At 33.2% G+C, this 15,933-nt stretch overlaps 1 protein-coding gene and 1 long non-coding RNA gene across 2 annotated transcripts; both read left to right on the top strand.

Moving 5' to 3' along the window:
• On the top strand, positions 4,655 to 6,877 carry LOC108661371. Its single transcript, XR_001927143.1, has 2 exons — positions 4,655 to 5,217; positions 6,297 to 6,877. It is a non-coding gene; the product is annotated as an uncharacterized LOC108661371 (long non-coding RNA).
• LOC18605572 lies at positions 11,151 to 12,285 on the top strand. Its single transcript, XM_007038641.2, has 3 exons — positions 11,151 to 11,339; positions 11,438 to 11,764; positions 11,874 to 12,285. The coding sequence occupies exons 1-3, from the start codon at positions 11,261 to 11,263 to the stop codon at positions 12,017 to 12,019; spliced, it is 552 nt and encodes a 183-aa protein (XP_007038703.2). The 5' UTR covers positions 11,151 to 11,260; the 3' UTR covers positions 12,020 to 12,285.

Here is a 15,933-nt window from a genome sequence, read left to right as displayed (position 1 = left end):
AAATATGGCTTTGGTAGGTTTGACCCCCGTGCCAGCACCTCACATGATCAGAAATGCTGATGGAAGGCTTCCTTTTTGTTTTTACCCTTCTCTGAAATCTGTTCACTGAATTGGGCGGACTTGGAGGAGCGGTTCATGAGCTTCTGCACTCATGCCCAATTTTCTTTCAAATCATTCGACCACAAAAATTTCTCTCTCGTTGGTGCTTATGATGGGAAATGGGAGTCTGCTTTTTTGAGTGGCCGCACCTTCCATTTACTAGTGGTTATAATTTTCTCCTGTGGGACAAAATCGTACACAGCCACCAATTTACTTGTCAAGTTTACTCATCTTATTATAGCTTTTCATCGATTATGAAATCCATATAAGGGATAGCTATGATACGACAAGCTTGCTAGCCAGTCATATGATATTCCTTCTTTCTTGATGTTATGGTGTATTCCTAGCAAGTACTAGTGTGATTTGTATGCATCCGAGGCTCCAACTGTTTAAACCATTCCCGTGACTCTCAACGAGAAATCCTGGGTAAATTTTAGAATCGCCCTGCCTTGTAATTTTCTTTCTGGTTGGAACTAAGCAGGTATACAGTTTTTTTAGATTTTTGGAAGAGAAGTCGTGAGTCATGTCGCTCCATTCTTCCAGAATAGTTTCTTAATTAATCGCTTAATGGAAACTTTCCAACGACATGATTGAAAATGAAAGCCTATATCCACTCTGATATGTTTCTAAAAGTTGATGTGAAAACTCTTCAAGCAATTGCACTCTCTCATCTGCGCTGCACTCTTTTTATATCAGTGACTCGGTGTATATCTTTTTGTTAGAGAGCTCTTAATTGAAAACCATTAGTTGATTCCACAAACAGCTCTTAAAGTTTACTAATCCGAAGAATGGAAAGGGATCCCATCATGGTTCCTTCGCATGAAAAAGAAAGAGGGGTCGGACAATAAATACGAAATTAATCAAAAGCATATTTTCTCGAGACAAAGTTTCTATCATATTACTGATGGACCCAATTGACCAACCGAGGCCAAGGTAATGAAATCTGAAGAGCTGAGATTTTCAAAGAGCAATCTGGCAATTCTGTACGGCCATGGATACATGTCGTCTCCGTGCGAAATAGCAGCTGATATACATAATATAAAAAGAAAGATAACAATAATAAAGAAGAGAAAGGAAAGGGGGTGGAGTCATTTTCTCAAGTGGATTAGGTGTTCAGTTTCTTCCTGACAACATTAGCTGTTTTGATTGTTACTCTCACCTGCCTTAAAACCCATATGAATCTCATTATGTTGCCTGTCCTCAATATTTACCAGCACTGCCCCCTCTTACCTATTAGCTTGAGCGTGTGTCGTAGTCTAATTGTCTCGATGAGAAAATTAATGTGAAAAAGATGCAAAGGTGTACGTGTGCTTCCCGCATCTTCTTTGTTTGCCAGCCTATTACTTTATGATGAATAAGTCAATTAATAATATTTGGCCAAAAAGTAAATCAATTAATAATAAAAAAATTGTCCAACGGTTTTTGAGAATAATGGCTAGTGATACGTCTCCTCGTCGTATACTTATCACTAACAATTTTATTCTTTCCTTTTCATTGAAAAGTAATTTTTTTCTTTTTTTTATGACGTTGTATATTATAAAATAAAAATTATAATTACAATCAAATAATTTTTTTTAGAATACTTTTCATAAATGGGCATGAGGTATAAGGCGTTTTTAAAAATGATCATTCTTATAATTTTATCTATTTTTAGCCAAGAAAAAAAAAATTAGACAAAATTATCCTTAATAAAATCGACCCATTCGTTAGGCTCCGCGCCTCAACTTAGAACCTATTAACGGGTCAAGTATATTTAGGTTTGCGTCTCAAACTGACTCATATTTTTGAGCTTTTCTCATCAGACTATTTATCTCTGGAGTATTCCTTACCAGAAAGAAAAACGTTTAAGCATTTTGAGCATTTTGGAATAGTTTTTAATACACGAAAAAAACCTGTGAGTGTTTTGAGCATTTTTAAATATTTTAGAGTAAATTTTGATAAATGAAAAAAAAACTTTCGAACATTTTGAGCATTCATGTTTGTTAATTATGTTGTTAAATGAAATATGGTGTATCGTTTGAAGTTGTTGATCTTATTAAATGGAATTCAGTAGTTTTGGTGATTTTTTAGAATTATGTGACTAGTTTTTAGATATTACGTGACTGACTTTGGATATTACGTGACTAAATTTGAGCATTAAGTGACTGATTTTTGATAAGGCATTACGTGATTGATTTTTGATGAGGTATTGCGTGACTAGTTAATAGGCATTGCGTGACTGAATTTGGACATTACGTGACTAGTTTTTGATAAGACATTGCGTGACTAGTTTCTGATAAGGCATCGCGTGACTAGTTGATAGGCATTGAGTGACTAACTTTGGACATTACGTGACTAGTTTTTTATAAGGTATTGCGTGATTAGTTTCTAATAAGGCATTGTATAACTAGTTGATAGATATTGCGTGACTTGTTAGTAAGGCATTGCGTGTCTAGTTAACAGGCATAACGTGACTGAATTTGGGCATTACGTGACTAGTTTTTGATAAGACATTGCGTGACTAGTTTCTGATAAGGCATTACGTGACTAGTTGATAAGCATTGAGTGACTAACTTTGAAAATTACGTGGTTAGTTTTTTATAAGGTATTGCGTGACTAGTTTCTGATAAGGCATTGCGTGACTAGTTGATAGGTATTGCGTGACTTGTTAGTAAGGTATTGCGTGATTAGTTAGTAAATCAAGCAATACCTAAAAATCAGTAAACTCAATTTTGGGATCTATGAATAAACTAATAAATTCAAAAACCTAAAACACATATTTTTTTTGCTAAGCCATGAAATTATGCATTTCATAAAAGATAGGTTACAAAACTTCATAACCCTCAAAAGTAAGAGAAAATATATCTCTATCGAGAGGTCTTGCTCACTCCCTTTATACAAAAACAAAATATACCCTCTTTATAAAAAATTTTCTGAACAATTTCAACTCAAAATCTCATAAAAAAAATCAAAATCCCTAACAAATATGCTTAACAATCATCCCAATCTCAGATACAACAAAACCGTTAACCACCATAAAATCCATCAAAAATGTTTTAGCTATTATTTCTCCCTGAGCAAAATCGCTATCTACAAAGAGCAAAATCGTTGTTTATCACTCTTAAGAACTTCAAGATCCACCATCCAAAAAAATAAAACAAAATAAGAAAGAGTTTAATGTCATATCTGCGAATTGGATGACGAGATAAATATATTTGAGCAGAGAGAGAAATCGAGATTTAATTTTAAAATTTTTATCTGGATGGCGAGAAAGAGAAAACTAAAACTATTTTAATTTATCTAAAATTGTTTAAAGGGTATTATTCTCAAGTCATACCAAAATTAGTTAAAATTATAAAAAATGATATTTTTAAATTGAGTTTATGAAGAAAGTTATTTCTCATAATTTTGATATATATATATATATATAATTATACATCCACGAAAGAAATTAATAAACAAACCAATGTAAAATTGAACTAAGTGCATGTATATGTTGCTGACCAACGCATGTGTATTGGTAAAATAAAACGTAACTTTTTAACTTATAAAGTTTTTGAAATTTTAATTGATAACTGAGATATATGATTTAAAAAACGAAAAATAAGTATTTATGTCTAAATATATTCCAAAGCCAGATTTTCTGTTTTTCGGGAAAGGTTCAAACGCCAGAATTATGAGCACGTACAATACCATTTCTGGACAAACAACACTAAGGCAAGTCCATTTTATCATCAAGACAGAACCTTTTGCCAAGATTGGGCAGGAAACGCCTAGTGGGTTTGAAAGCGACCGCATCACCCACCCTCCTGTCCTGGTTTCGCACTCACACATGCATGGCCTTAAATGTAAACGTACCTCGAAACCGCTTGCAAAATACTACTAAGTCAAAACTCTACGAGCAGTTGGTTGCCTAGCAATATGATAACAAATTAGGTACTAGAGTACTATAGGATTAAAAATAAAGATTGCTTTATATTATATGATATTGTATGTATATATTGACTGTTTTCATTCCATACATTAGTCTTTAAGTCAAGATAAAAGTAAGATTATATGTTTAGCGAGTGTCTATTTAATTTTAGTTACTAAAATAAAATTGAATTATAATATTAATTAACGTGTTTAGTTAAAAATAAATGTATGTATAAGCGTGACAAATTAATGTACAAGCTTATTTGAAATTTGAAATGTTTTTAAATTTATTACTAGTTAATTGACAAGATAATTAGCTTTAGAATAATTCATAATTATTAATTATTTTCTGTGCCATTGTTTCTCTCTAACCCTTGTAGAGTTAAAAGCCCATGACAATTTGCATATATGTAAGTTGAATTAAAGTGTTTTTTAATTAATTAAATTTCAACTCATAGACTTCTTCGAGTATAAGCAAAGTTACATTGAACTAATCTTTTTTTTTTTTTTATTGAGAACCGAAAAAAGCTTGAATTTCATATTTGAATAATAGATACGTACACTCATTATTTAATCAAATTAACATTGAGAAGCAATAATTTAATCTTCTTCTTAGCTGCTCGAAATTAACAATATATAGTGGTTTCTTTCAACACAAATGTAGCAGTCAAAAAGGGAAATTTTCCTGGTTTAAAATAGGTAAGATCTTGCATTTTGGGGAGAGGACTAATAATTCTGTGGAGCTACTTTAGTAATTTCATCTACCCAAGAAAGATGATATTGCGAGCCGCCTAACTTCCCATCACAAGAAATGCGTGAACATAAGATAACGGGCGTAACAGTAGTCGAACAGCTACGGCCAATCTTTTTCTTCCTCTATAAATCAAAAAACAATCAAAACCCAGCTTTGGGTTTTACCCATACGCTTCACAGAGAAAAGCCGGTTACCATTCCCCGTCTCCCGACCTACTACAAGAGAAAAAAAGAAAAAGAAAAGAAAAGACAAAGTCTATTAATTTTGCTACTTTCATGTTCTGATGTTCTTAGGCAGGTGGAGAGCTCCAAAGGGATCGCATTGATCTAATATTGTTCCTGGATTACCGAATGAATTCATGGAGGCAACTGGTATAAGCTTTTGTTGATTCAGTTCACTCATTGGATCATGCAATCCCTTCGGAATTTTCCATCAGTAGCTCTAAATTTATGTCAAGCCTCCTGCTCCTGGTAAGCCCCTGCCATGTTTCTACATGTTTTTTTTTTTTTCCCTCTTGTGGAAAGCATGGATTTTTATGAGTAAGATTTTCTTCCCCCTGTATTTTTATGTGTTTTCAAGTGTACATATGAAACTCCCATACTGTATCGGCCGGCATGAGCTCCTCCAGGATAGTATATATGGAATCCGTTAGTATGGTAACGACTGTGTTGAAAGTGGTTTTTGATTTGTCGATACCAGGGTTAAAGGCAGTGCTTCAATTTTCGTTTACAGAAAAACTACTGCTCTATTTCACAGCATGAAACTGCTGAAAAAAGATTCTGGGTCTGGTTCAAATACGGATAGATTCTCTAGCTAACACTTTTCATAGCCTTTTTGCAGGAAAAGCAGGAGACTGATTCCTGAGTACTCAACTTACACACTTCAAAATTAATACTGTTTTGTGTTTAGGGCAGCAGATCACTAGATTCATAGATATTTGCTTTGCTTTGAATTAGTGGATCTCTATGATTTATCAGTTTGAATCATACCACAGAATCTAACCTGATTGGTATCCACTAACTTGTTAAAATCTTAATTTTAACAAAAAAATCAAAGATCATGTAAAGTAAATCGAAATCTCTTAAACAGTTACGCAAACTAACTTAATTACTAAGAATCTCATAAATACATATTCAAACCAATAATATAATTCACATCATACAGAATTGTACTGGAAAATACATAACTGCTGATACACATATGAACTTGTAGTACTAAACTTTAATTGCTGTGGAAACTTGTACCTTCATCATAGAACAAATAGGTTCACAAAGTAGATGCTGTAGCTGTAAAGGTTTTAGCAGTAGATTTATATGTATAATCCCTGCTTCTTAATTAACTCCGAAAGAAAAGCCATGTAGATATGCCGTTATTAAAGAGTCCAGCCACCTTCTCTGATACATTAATTCTTACTACCATTCAGCTTAGATAAATAATTAACTTAGGTAAGTCAGAGCTCAACATCATTGGGGTTTATATATAATACATATTATTGTATAATACCGTAGTGCAAATTCATGTCTTAAGCCTAAATAAGATTTGGTTTTAGTTTTTCCATGGCAGAAATATATCAGCTCATGGCCGGCCAGACATATCCTGCAGAACCACAGGTTAGATTCGAGATTTTTATCCGACAACATTTGGCAAAAAACCAATATGAATTCCCCCATTGACAAACCTGTCAATCATCATTGTTGGATTTTTCCGTTTCCATTTTCCATATGATATTTGTCTAATTGTTTTGTTACCGGGTTTGTCTTTATTAATATACTAAATGGACATGGCAACTGTGGAACACGAGTGAATGATAATTCATCTATCATTACAGTGATTAATTAGTCTATACAATATCAATATTTTGTCTTCAACAATGATGTATAAAATGTTGCCATCATCTAGTATTTTATGCCACTACAGATTAAATAAATCTCTTTCAATTACGTACAACTTTGTTTATACATTTATTATACGAGTTCATGTATATTTTCTTTACAAAAATTAATAAAACTCTAAGTTGATATCATTGCTTGGGGGGCTAAGTTCAATGACATAGCTCATTCAGTAATTAGTACTTTGATATTCTAATTAATTGACCTTTCAATTGTTCTGATCAATTGCTTCTTGTTGATAGATCTTGTATCTCACCAAATCAAAGTATTACCACTGAAACCATCAATATACTTGTTTCGTTCTCACGTTTTCCCTTTTGAAAATCAAATTTATATGATCATTTTTTTAAAAAAAGTTTATCATGCAAAACTTAAAAGTGACTTTGACATCCGCTGCTAGGTTCTAGTTCTTCTTTCCGAGCACGTTTGCTATTGGACTATATGTATTTCTTTTCCTCTAGGATTAATTTTTATTGAAATTCTTGAATCCAGTGATGATAAAAGGATTAAAAAACCTATAAAAATCATAAAGATTAGATTTCAATTTTGCTACATACACAGCTGTTTGAACCCAACAGCCCACAAGTTCTAGCTAAAGCTATTAATATAAATGTTTTTCAAATACAAAAGTAAAGCTTCTATTGTATATTGATTAGAATTGTCACCATCCAACATCAGGAAACCAGAAACTATATTCTCGTGATTTTATTTTCTTATTTTGGCAAATCTCAAGTTCAAACTTTTTCATATATCATTAACAATCCAAAGGGTGATTCATCATTGATAAAAAAAATAAAAAAAAATATTAAAAAAAGCATGCAAAACCCTATGAGCCACTTGACTCTCTCGCCAAGTTACGCAAAAGTTGTAGGCAAAACTGGCTGATCAACTCTTTCTCGCGGGTCCACAATTTTTGCTGTGGCATCAAACGATTGGCCATTTGTCCTAAAACTGAGGTGGATTAATGCCTTTTGAGCTGCAAATATCTCTATATTTTCGGGGTCTTATCATGTCGATTCTTGTCAGATACCTCCATGAATTTTGAAATGGCATTGTTAGGTGCTGTACTACATATTGTTCTGGCACACAAACAAAAAGTCGTTTCCGGTGCCTTTGTTTCAACAATCCACCCGTCCATCCTCTGATATTTCTTCCATTGCAATATTGACTTGAGAATCGGCTGAACCAACGTGTTTAACTTTCGCTTGGAAAAAACACAAAAGACAAGGCAAGGGCCAGACTTGATAAAGAACTCGTTACAACTTAAAATGAAACTATGAATGTTAAAAACCAAAATTGTCATTATCATAAATGGTAGACACTGTAGAGAACATAAAGGCCAACCTACCCATGCGATATGGAAAAAGTTCTGCCCAGACAAAAAGCCCAAGCCTAAAGCCATGGTAGGATACAAATATATATATATATATATATATTTTTGTGAAAGATAGTAGGATGCAAATATATATTCGATATTATTTTTAATAAAGTTATTGAAATTAACAAAAAGAAAAGCGAATAAACTGCTTTACAAAGTAAGTATTTATTTTCTTTGAGGATCAATATATGAAAGTTAGCTGCAAATTTATATCGACAGCAAGACTAAGGTGGGGAGGGAGAGGGAGAGGGAGGGGTTTGGGGAGAGAGAAACTTAAGGTGGGGAGCTTAATTCGCCCATTTGCCGACATCAAGACTAGATCCGGCAGCGCGAGAGAGAAGGAGAAGCATGAATTGAAAATTAAAGAAAAAGATAAGAAAAAATAAAGAAGCTTATTACCTAATCTTTCTCATTTCTTCTTTTTTAACCTTTCCTGGATAATTATGGATTGATATATTATTTTTCCTTTTCCTTTCCATTTTTTTCTTTTCACTATTTCCTTTTCCTTTTTCAGAAAAATAATTTTTTATAATTTGATAATTTTCAAATTATATCTTTTACTTTTAACTTTTTTTATGTGTTTGAATTAAATATTTTTTATAATTTAAGTATTAAAATTAATGCTTATGATTTATGTAATTTTAATTAATTATTAATTATTTTATTTTTGAATTACATTATTATAGTTTAAAATTTTTATTATACGAGCATTAGCACACGCCATTGAACTTACAATGAAATACAAAAATTTTTAAAAATCAAATAAAAATATTTCTTTTAATAACACATATCTGCAATTAATAACGTCATGTGAACAACAAACATATTAACGGTAGAGAAAGTGACAAATAAGAAAATTGACATCATATAATTAAATTATCTCAACTATTAGTGCATTGGATTCAAGTAAAGTTTTATATTACGAACAACTAAAATTCAATATTTTTTTTGAAGAAAAATTTCAATTATTAAAAGTTGATAATATTCGTAGATATAATCCTTAACCCTTCTCTTATAATGCAAACTGACATATATGGATTAAATTTAAACTTTTCTTTTTATAGAGATTAAATGTTATTGTTAATGGAACAGCAGGCATTAACAAGCTAACCAATTCTCCACCGCTAATTCAAAATAAAATTGTGACAGACACCTTCACGCCATTCATCTTATAAATGTTTATCCGAAATTATGGAAATAAGTCAATAACCGAACTCGGGGTACAAGTCCAACATCAAGTCGTTATATTTCAATGAATTATAAATTCCACACTTACAACATTTCTTTCTTTCTTTCTTTGATATAATAATGGCAATTTTTCTATCGTTTCAAATAAACGTGCCACGTGACTTTCATTTAAATCTAATCGGAAATTATTGCACATAAAAGAGGCAAACGCGGGGCACAAGTCAAATGAATGATGTTTGAGTATTTCAATGAAATGAACTTGAACCTAAAAAAAATGAAATATTGTTTCCAAAAGTTTGGGACCCAACTTTATTTTTTATTCAAAATATAACTAAAATTAAGAGCCTAAACCCATTATTTACTCCCTGATAGTGGGAAATTAGAGGGAAGTGCCAAAGTCCAAAAAGAGGTCTAATCGGAAGATAACAGACTCCACGCCAGTCTAAGTGCTAACGAGAAATATATGTACAAGTTTCTCCTTTCAAATTTGAATCTTGCTCCGTAAATGACGCTGTCGCGGAAAAGTCTAGATCTTGGGAGTTAATTAGCAGCCTTTGTAAGAAGAATTCTCTTCTGCGACATGATTAATTTCTCTTCTTTTCCACAGTTAATTATCAACTAATTAACCACTTCTTACACGTTGCAGACGAAAGGAATTAACGGAGAGTTCCCACCAACAAATTACCTATATAATTCCCCTTCTTTGACCTTGACTAGAGTTGGGTTTTGAAAGTGGTCTCCACCGCCGCTTTCCACCCTTTCAAACCGGCGGGATATGCTAACATAATGGTAAATCTTTTAAAAAGGAAAAGCCTTTTGTGCCATGTTTGTCACGTTGGGGAAGCTGACTTTTGTGCAGATGGGATGGCTAACGATGTTTTGGGAACCACATGATGTCATGATTTGAGTTTTCGTGTTTCTTTCCCAACATGTGAAGCCTGAGTTTCCAAGTTACCTAATTCACCGATGGAATACACCAATTATCAATTTCTTAGAATATTAACTCGTGCAAAACTTGATGACTTGAAATGCTGCAATTAGTGACAGAATACCCTTAATGACTAGCACAAATTAAAAGGCTGCAATGTGAATGAAGCCTTGATGAGGCGCACACCAGCTATAAGCACAAACGGAAAATAGCCCTTCAAAAAAAAAAAAAAAAGCAAACACGGAAAATATTTGCCTCTAACCTACCGAGCATCATCATACTATTCTCCCATGGGCTTATGAATAGATGAAGTATGTAAAGTTTCTCTCAAAATTGTTTTCAATAAGGATGAGAAAAGGGCCAGTGTTATCTTTCAAGTTTGTTGGTTCAAGATCAGCCCCCATTAAATTGCAATATGTCCGTAAACTAATTCATAATGGCAAAAGAACATTTCTTCTAGTAATATTGCCGGGCTCAATGAGAAAGCCAAGGAGTACAACAAATGGTAAAAAAAATGAAGTTCACAGTAATTATATAAAAATTGGAAAGCAAAAAAAGAGAGAAGCATTTTCCTAGTAAACGGTCGTGTGTCAAACCTTACGACTGACCAAAACAGTTAACTTTAACTGAATAGTTCTTAGTCTTAAGCAAAATAGTCATAGCAATAGTTCTAATTCTCACTGAAATGCACCCAATCAAGTATTAAAGGTTCAACTTGGAATAACGACCCGTCCAACTCTGACAATATAAAATATTAATTTCTGTTTTAAGAAGCGTCGTACCATAATGTGGCATTCGCGCGCCATTGATAGCGGCGGTAATTGACTCGATAGACCACTTGTTTCGAAGGACATATAGAAACCTATCCAGCAGGGCCACTTTGGGGTCCAATAACGACCATTTCTGTCACTAACATCTAAAGTAAGGTTTGTGTCGATTTCTGAGTTTGAAAAATCCTGGTGTCGTGGCTGATTCTCCTAGCTGAACTGCTAATCCAAACCAACTATAAAGGACCCATTTCTACCCCCATAACACTTCACAGCGCATTCCTCTCATCGAAGCACACAATTGGTACAAAGTAAAAGCCTTAGATACCCAAAAAATCTCGTCTTTCCTCTCCATTAGAATCCATGGCTTCCAACTTTAGCTTGATGAGGACCTTGGCCGTCCTAGCTCTTGCATTTGCCTTGTGCTTGCAAGCCACCATAGGTTCTCAAATCTAATACGTATCATATTCTTTTGCTTTAAGATTTAAAACACACAGCTTAAGCTTTAACGTAACTATTTTGGTGCGTGGTTAATTGCAGGGGAAATAACATGTGAACACCTTGACCAAGACACCTGCACATACGCGGTGTCGTCCACAGGCAAGCGCTGTGTGCTGGAGAAGCACGTCAGGAGGAGCGGTGAGGAAGAATACACCTGCCGCACTTCTGAAATTGAAGCTGATAAGATCAAGAACTGGATTGAAACCGACCAGTGCGTGAAAGCATGCGGGCTCGACCGAAAATCCTTTGGCATCTCATCAGATTCCCTCCTCGACTCTCGCTTCACAGAAATGCTTTGCTCCCCTCAATGCTACAACAGCTGCCCCAACGTCGTCGACCTTTACTTCAACCTGGCCGCCGGTGAAGGTAACATATAGTGTAACGTTAATCTGTAGTAGAGGGAGAGAGCATGTATATAAGGTCATCATCTATATAATACAAGAACTATAATTTTATTTATTTGTCAATATGGCAGGTGTTTTTCTTCCAAAATTATGTGAGGCACAAGGAGCAAACGCACGCAGAGGAATGGCTGAGATCCGAAGCTCAGGTATGGTTGCACCAGGACCCGCCAGCGGTGCGAAGTTCTTCGGAGTTGCCCCAGCAATGGCGCCGTGCTAGATCCTGATTGAGTGGAATTTATTATACAAAGACTTCACAAAAGTTTAGTTTACAATAAACGAAAGTTGCACTAGGGGTTTTAGAAAGCAGGGGTCATTTGCATGGACCATCTTAATTTGGTGTATACAGGCCAATAAAGTGCTACTTTCTATCAGTAGATTTCATTATGAGGTTTGCTTTTGCTTTGTTTATTTGCTTATTGTAATGGGTATGACAAACAAAATTACATGTGAAATATAGATTAAAAGAGTTATTTTAATGTGATATGACTATTCTTTGCATTTTGGGTGTAGAATGATAGAAAAGAAGACCAAAAGAAAAAAAAAACTTCATTTATAATTGTCAAGACGCAAATGGTGATAAATATTTCCACTATTAGACTTCTACCAAGACCACATCACCCACGAAAAAATAAAAAATTTCCTTTCCGATTACAAGTTTTCTTATTTTTATTTTTAAGTAGTACAACTTATTAATAACATAAGGTGATCATTCACAAAGCATAATAGTAGGCCTAGCTCCTTGATGAAGCCCGTAAAGTTTGCGCTCACATGCTCTATCTTGGAAGACTTTGCTTAATTCAAGTGATAATGTCATGTTTATTCGAGACTTCAAGTGATGATATCATCTTTGGTAAAGAGGAAGGAAAGAAATTAAGGAAGTGGAAAGAAAATAATATTTCTTTTCTTCCATCATTTCATTTAATAGGAAGCAAGTAGAAAGGAAGAAGAAAAATGGATTTGTAGTTTTCTCTTCCCATCAAGTCTAATCCTTCTAAAATTGGAAATTAAGAAATTAAACATTATTTTTACTTAATTAAGTTAATTATTTCATTTGCAAATTTCTTTTGAAAAGATTTTACTCAATTTTATTCATATTCTCTTTTTTTTCTCTCTCTCTCTCTCTATTTTTCATCTTTTACCAAATTCAAAAAAAAAAAAGAAAAGCAATTTTCTTTTCCCTCCTTCATTTATTATTTCTTCAGTATATACAGACAATGTAAAAATTACATCGTTTTAATTAACATAATATCTCAGGAAAACTTTTTTTAAACATTAATTTTTTATTAATAGTTCTAGAGCTAGTACACCATAACAAGTCTTGATCCATAACGGAAGAAGACAAGGAATCTAGCCTTGGTGAAAACGGCGATTGAAAATTACATCAATAGCTGCTCACAAAGTAACTGGCAGCATAAGGTCAAAAGCAATTGCTCAAAAACTTAGCCTTGGTCTTTATTTTTTCAGAAGCAGAATATATAAATTAATTTTAAAAGGGGGGGTAGGGGTCTCACAAAAAGAACCCACAGCAACATCAAAATCATTCTGCAGGAAGGGAGCGACTTGGGTAGACCAGCAATAAACTCGACGAAAAGGGCTTAAGGCTAGCCTTGGTTTTTATTAATGTCTCAAACAAAATAAACTCGTGGACATATTTCTAGGATAAAGTCAACTATTTAAATGGGACGTGTTTATTTTCCTAAAGTGTTAAATGAAGATGGACTACTCTACTGAAAAAATATTTCCTTTCATATAAATATATAGATATATAGATATTAAGAAACGTAACCGAATTAAATTGGTTAAAGAATAGAAAGATAGCAGAAAAGAAGATTTAAATTCAACTCGTATTCTTCCGACCTATCTTTAATTGGCACGACCATGTGAACCTGATTCAATGGAGGCAACCTAACTAGAGGCGAGGCGGTTCAAAGTCCAGACGAAAGGTAGTTAATTCAAAGGCTAAAACCTTATTTCCCTGTATAACACTTTAGTGTAGAGACTAGAGAGTTCCCTTCTTACGTTTCGGTAGCCTCCAAAGCTTCTAGTACTGGATTAGTGACAGTACCTAGATTAATTAATTGGGTAGGCCCTTCCCCAGGACTAAACCGAAAAAAGTCCAGATGCCTCAAGTGCTAACTTTTCACGAACATCAATTGATTAATATCTTCATTGCTAGGCATAAGAATTAGCTAGAAACTAGAAAAAGGTGAATTCGGCCCAAATTGAAATCCTAGAGTTTTAGTGTCCAATTAAAACCCAGCCCAGACACACTGTTCGGTTTTACCTCTTTAGCTTCTCATTTTCAAGTCTAACACTAGTTTTAGAATTTGCTTCAAGTTATAGAAGAATTTTTTGGAGTTTGGATTGTGCCGCTACCATTAGAAAAGTAGAAAACATATGAAAATCTTAAAAAGAATGACTAAATATAATAGATTAATTGTAAGTGGGTTCTGATGAGCTTAATTATGATAACTAGAAAAGTACCCGCACTATGCAGCAGGTTTACAAAATTTTATAAACACTTAGATGTTAAAAATTATGAATCAATGATAAGAATTGTAAATGCTATTATTGATATAATCCTGCTAATTAATATTTGATATATGTACAATTTGTCAATAAATATACAAAAACTATCATAATATGTACAAAAATTGTTCTGTATTTTTGTCGTAACGTGCGGATCCGGGAACCCGACCGCTAGACGTCAGTGAAAATAAATGTTGGTTAGGAGTCACCTCCAATCTTTTTTATCTAGGTGTGATTGGTCACCTATTAACCCGATTCTAATCGACGAAGTCCTAAATTAATTTTAGGTCCGTCGAAAGAACGAGAACTGATCTACGTTTTTAGAGATGGGTTCGGGAGTGCGGTTACGCACGGAAAAGGGTTAGCACCTCCGTGGCGCCCGTTCCACGAACGGTACCATTTAATCCTAAGTTATCCTATTATAGCCTACTTTTGATTTAATCCCTACTTATTAACTAAATTTTTTATTAAATTAGCTGACTGAGTCTTTTATTCGGTTTTACGTATGCACATGATGCAAGCGTAAAATGATGTCATGACTTGCTTATTTTAAATAATAGGATCGGTAATCTTTTATTGAAAAATTATTCGAAGACCATCCCAACGCTTTGGTGAAATCTCGAAATTTTTCTCACCTAGAGATATCTCCGGAAGAGCTCGTCTTTACAAGCTCCTCGGAAAAATCCCATCATCGAAATCCCTGCACTATTTGCAAGATAAATGTGGCGTGTTATGACAAGATAAAATGCTTATGTCTATATGATCGCATTTATTGATTTAGTTAGTTAAAATTCATGTGATAATGTGTTTAATAGTTCAATGTGATTTATTGCCTTGTTTACGTGTTTATTATTAAAATTTTTTCTTTAATGCATGTTATTTGCTATTTTATTATTTTATTATTTTATAATCTTTTTATTATTTCATTTTATATTTTTTTTAAACAATTATTTGAATTAATGAGTATTAGAGTATAGAGTTCGGATTTATCTCGATGCTTCAATGAAAATCCGTCTTGAACTCCAAATTTAAGTAACCTACCTAAAAGTGGCAACTCTTTATCCCTTTTAAGTGAAATTACTCAAAAAATATATTTTTTATTATTTATTTATTATTTCTATTTCTTTTTATTATTATTTTTTTTTTTTCTTTATTCTTCTTTATAATTTATTTTTACTTTTTATAATTTTTATATTTGTATTATGATTTTTTAATATTATCATTTATTTATTTTTTATTATTTTTATTTTTATCTTCTAATACTAAAATCAACATAAAAAATTTAAAATTTTTTTACAACTTTTCCTAAAATAATTAACATTAAATCAATAATACATTTTATCTACACAAAATGGAATAAATCCAAAACCAACTAAAATGGCCCACAAATAAAAGGAAAGGATTTTACCTTACTAGGCTAGATTGGCCCAGTTTCAACAAGCCCACAGAAGACCCAAGCTTGCCACTCCAATCCTGTTTTGCAAGCCCACCGGACCTTTGACCCAAAACCTTTTCCTTCTTTTTTCTTTTTTCTTTTCTTTCTTTCTTTTCCTTTTTCTTTCTTCTTCTCTCCCAGCCGCTCCTTCTTTCTTTTTTTTTTTT

This window comes from Theobroma cacao, chromosome 3, assembly GCF_000208745.1.
Source record: "Theobroma cacao cultivar B97-61/B2 chromosome 3, Criollo_cocoa_genome_V2, whole genome shotgun sequence".
Lineage (NCBI taxonomy): Eukaryota > Viridiplantae > Streptophyta > Magnoliopsida > Malvales > Malvaceae > Theobroma > Theobroma cacao.
Note: the sequence above shows the minus strand (reverse complement) of the source record. Positions and strands in the feature narration are given on the sequence as shown.